The 3,752-nt window shown below is 35.6% G+C and overlaps 1 protein-coding gene across 1 annotated transcript; it reads right to left on the bottom strand.

The window, feature by feature from the left end:
- Nucleotides 1-734: 734 nt before the first annotated feature.
- Nucleotides 735-1,499, bottom strand: LOC111365732. Its single transcript, XM_022986270.1, has one exon. It carries the CDS (start codon nucleotides 1,497-1,499, stop codon nucleotides 735-737), a length of 765 nt encoding a protein of 254 aa, XP_022842038.1.
- Between the last annotated feature and the right edge of the window lie 2,253 nt (nucleotides 1,500-3,752).

The following is a 3,752-nucleotide window of genomic DNA, read 5'->3' as shown; positions in this document are numbered from 1 at the left end:
AGATTGAAGTTGAAGCTTGGCACAACTAATACATCAGTTAAGGTTAATGCATCAGATAGCTTCACAATACCAATGTGTGTAACTTGTGCAATATCCCCATTTGGTAATCTTACGGAACCTTTAGTTTTACTAGTCACAGCAGTCAATTGATTAATGGAACACACCATATGTTCTAAAGCCCCGGTATCAATGATCCATTTACCTGGATTTAGATAGCATGCTCGATTACCTGAAAATGCAAAGCCATCAGGTGCATGTGTAGAAGAAGACATAACCTCCTGAGGTTGTTGACCTTGCAGCTGTGGAGCAAGCACGGTCATAATGTGCTGGCGTTGGCTTGGTGTGATAGTGAGGTTGGACAAAGAATTGATCAGCTCTGAATTATTTGCCTGGGAAGCCTGACCTACAGCATTGGCAACTGAAGATTTCCCTTTGGCAAGCCTATGTCCAGGGGGATATCCAACCAATTTGTAACATTTCCCCCTGAGATGGCCTAACATTCCACAATAAGTACATATAGGCATTCCTTTCCTTTGAGTTTGATTGGATACATTGTGTCTCTGATTTCTATATGGATTAGACATAACCTTGTTGGCAAAAGCTGCTACATCAAAATTCTGTTGTTTCTTAGCAACAATTCCTTTCTGCCTTTCATCTTGTAGGACTAAGGCAAACACCTTGTTCAGTGAAGGTAGTGGATCCATTAATAAAATTTGGCTTCTCACACTGGAAAATCAATCATCTAGACCCATTAGGAATTGCATAACTTGATCTTCAGTTTTGTAGTCTGCACTACTTACCTCCGGCCTATAATTGTCTAATTCTTCCCATAGGCCTTTAAACCGATTGAAGTAAGAATTGATGGAGTTATTGTCCTGAGAAATTGAAGCAATTTGCTTCTTTATCTCATAAATTTGAGATCCATTTCCTTGGCTGTAGCGATCTTTTAGTTCAATCCAAATCTGCCGAGCTGAATCCTTATGCATTACACTTGGATAAAGTTCCTTTGGAATGGAATTTATGATCCAGGAAGAAACTACATGATTGCATCGCCTCCAAGCACCATAAACCAGATCATTCTCAGCAGGTTTAGTAATGGATCCATCAATAAAACCTTCCTTATTTTTGACACTGAGAGCTATGATAACTGCACGACTCCATGTGGTGTAATTATCCTCAGATAACATGATAGCTATGAGCTGCATACCTGTATTGTCGCCATAGTGGAGATAATAAGGACTGTTAGGATCATTTATCGATCGATTAACAGTATTATTTGCATCTCCAGCACTCTGATCTATAACAAGAGGATCGACTGCTGGATCAGCGTGAGCTGGCTGATGTTGAACCTCTACTTGTTGATTAAACTCTCTTGCCATTGCCAAAAGAAACTTCAATGCTCTGATACCATGAGAATTTTGCAATGGAAGAGCTGAAGAAGACAATGAAAATGGCAGGAAAATTCTGTATTCACCGTTAATGAAAATGGCGTGATACATTGGATATTTATAGACAGTGTAGTAGCTAAAATGTACAAAAAGACAAAAATGACCCTGTACAAATTACAAATTACAAATTTATCTTAATAGTAACTGCGCTAGTCGTTGTGTAGGTGTTGGGCTTTTTGGATTAAAGGGATAATCGAGTTTTGGTATGTATGTATTGAACTGGATTTGGTATAGGGTATAGGTCAGGTATTAATTATATGGGGCTGTTAAAATTGTGGGTATTTGGGCTTGTGTGTGATATTGGGCTGTGGGTTATATAATGGAGTTAGAACTTAGACTAATTAGAGTTGGGGACCACGTGGGTCGGGTTTGGGCTGTGGTGGAATTGGAAACGGAGTAGGGTAAGGAACAGCAAAGTGAAGTTAGAATGAACAGCAGAAAAAATCAAAGATGGCAGCAAATTTCTTTCAGAAACTAATGAAAATACTAAAACTGAATTTTTTCGAGGTTTGAACAGTATCCGCGATCAGTATGATGAACTATAACTTTTTTTTCAACTAAGAAACAAACAAAGGCTGAAAATTGTTGCTTCTCAGATTAGTGATTCTTTTCTCTTCCTTTTGTGTTGTTCCTAGAATTTATTATTATTATTATTATTATTATTATTATTATTATTATTATTATTATAGAATGGTTGTATGGCTTGGAGGGATGGTGAAAGGTGTGGATGTATGTATGGATTGGATGGAAACGGTTGGAGGAATTTTGAATTTGTGAAGATGGAGGTCAAAGGAGAATGAATGGCTCTGATGCTAAATCTGATGTCGGACCAATTGACACAATAAATGGAGAATAAAAACAAAACTATAGAGAAGAATATATTAAAGGAAGTAACAGTAGACGAAGAAGCAACAGAAGAAATAGAAGAAAATTAGAGAATAGAAATTCTGCCACAAGCCAACAAATACTTTATTCACTCATCAATTGTTTGAATTACACAACGAATCAAATATAAATAGTAAAACCAAACCTCTAAAGAAAGTGGACTTGGGCCAAGCCCATTGTACAAGTCCAATAACATATATATAAATAAGACTTTCAAAAGTAAATGAGAGTAGGGGTTGGCATGGGTTGGGTTGGGTTGGGTCGATTTTTTCCCCAACCCAAAACCAACCCAACATGGTCGGTTTTATTTAAAGTCAACCCAACCTAATTAATGGTTTAAACCCAACCCAACCCAACCTGATCAAGTTTGGGTTGGTTTAGGTTTGGTTGGGTTGATCGGTTTGGGCTTCGGTCTAATTAAAGTTGAATTCGATTATATTTTTGTTAAATTTAGATAAATTTTTAAAGTTTGAAATTACTTGAAAATCTCTGATTTTTTTTAAAAATACTTATGTAAGGAATTCTTTTTGAAAAATGATGTATAAATAAGTTTAAAATTTATGAAGTATTTTTTATTATTATTATTATTATTATTATTATTATTATTATTTTACAATTTTTGGTATTTATTCATTTCATCATCATCTTTTTAATTTTTACTTTATTATGAAATAACATTTCATTTGTAAATTATGTTTAGAGGAATCAATCTATATATAAAAAAAAATGGACGTTTATAAATTATAAGTCATTTTCCTATCTTTACTGTTGTTATTATTTAGATTTTTTTTTTCATCTTAGATATTATTTTTTTTAATTCATCGGGTTGGGTTGGATTGGGTTGAGTTGGGTTTTAAATCATAACCAGAAACCCAACTCAACCCAACCTCAAAAATATTTTTTCAACCCAACCCAATTGAACTTAAAAAACCAAACAAAATCGATCGAGTTGGTTTGGGTTGATCGGGTTGAGCGGGTTGGGTTGGGTTGGGTTTTGCCCAGCCCTAAATGAGAGTCCAAATATCAATAAATAAAAATGATGTCCTCATTAACTCTCCAGGGGTGGGAGAAAGCTCGACTCTATTGAGTGGACAGATCACGAAAGGTTACAGTCAATCTTCCAACCATAAGCTAAGTGGTTGAGCTTCTTTCAACGTATCAGAAGCGTCCAAGGTTGCTACATTGTACTTTAATGATATTGTCAAATTGTATGGGCTTTCGAAGAGCATTTTGTCAAGTAGGGATATACGTTTCACTAGCCCTTTTTGGAGAACCTTATGACCAAAGATTGGTACTAAATTGAAATTTTCTACGGCCGGTCAAACGGAAGTGGTTAATCGTAGTCTTACTAATTTGTTAAGATGTTTGGTCCGGGAAAATCTTAGAAATTGGGATTCGTTTCTTCCTACATTTCAAATT

Source organism: Olea europaea, chromosome 17 (assembly GCF_002742605.1).
Source record: "Olea europaea var. sylvestris chromosome 17, O_europaea_v1, whole genome shotgun sequence".
Lineage (NCBI taxonomy): Eukaryota > Viridiplantae > Streptophyta > Magnoliopsida > Lamiales > Oleaceae > Olea > Olea europaea.
The sequence above is the reverse complement of the archived record's forward strand: the minus strand, read 5'-3'. Positions and strand labels throughout refer to the sequence as shown.

Coding starts and splice junctions, on each gene's coding strand:
- LOC111365732 (XM_022986270.1), bottom strand. CDS start 1,499: ATGTATCACGCCATTTTCATTAACGGTGAATACAGAATTTTCCTGCCA.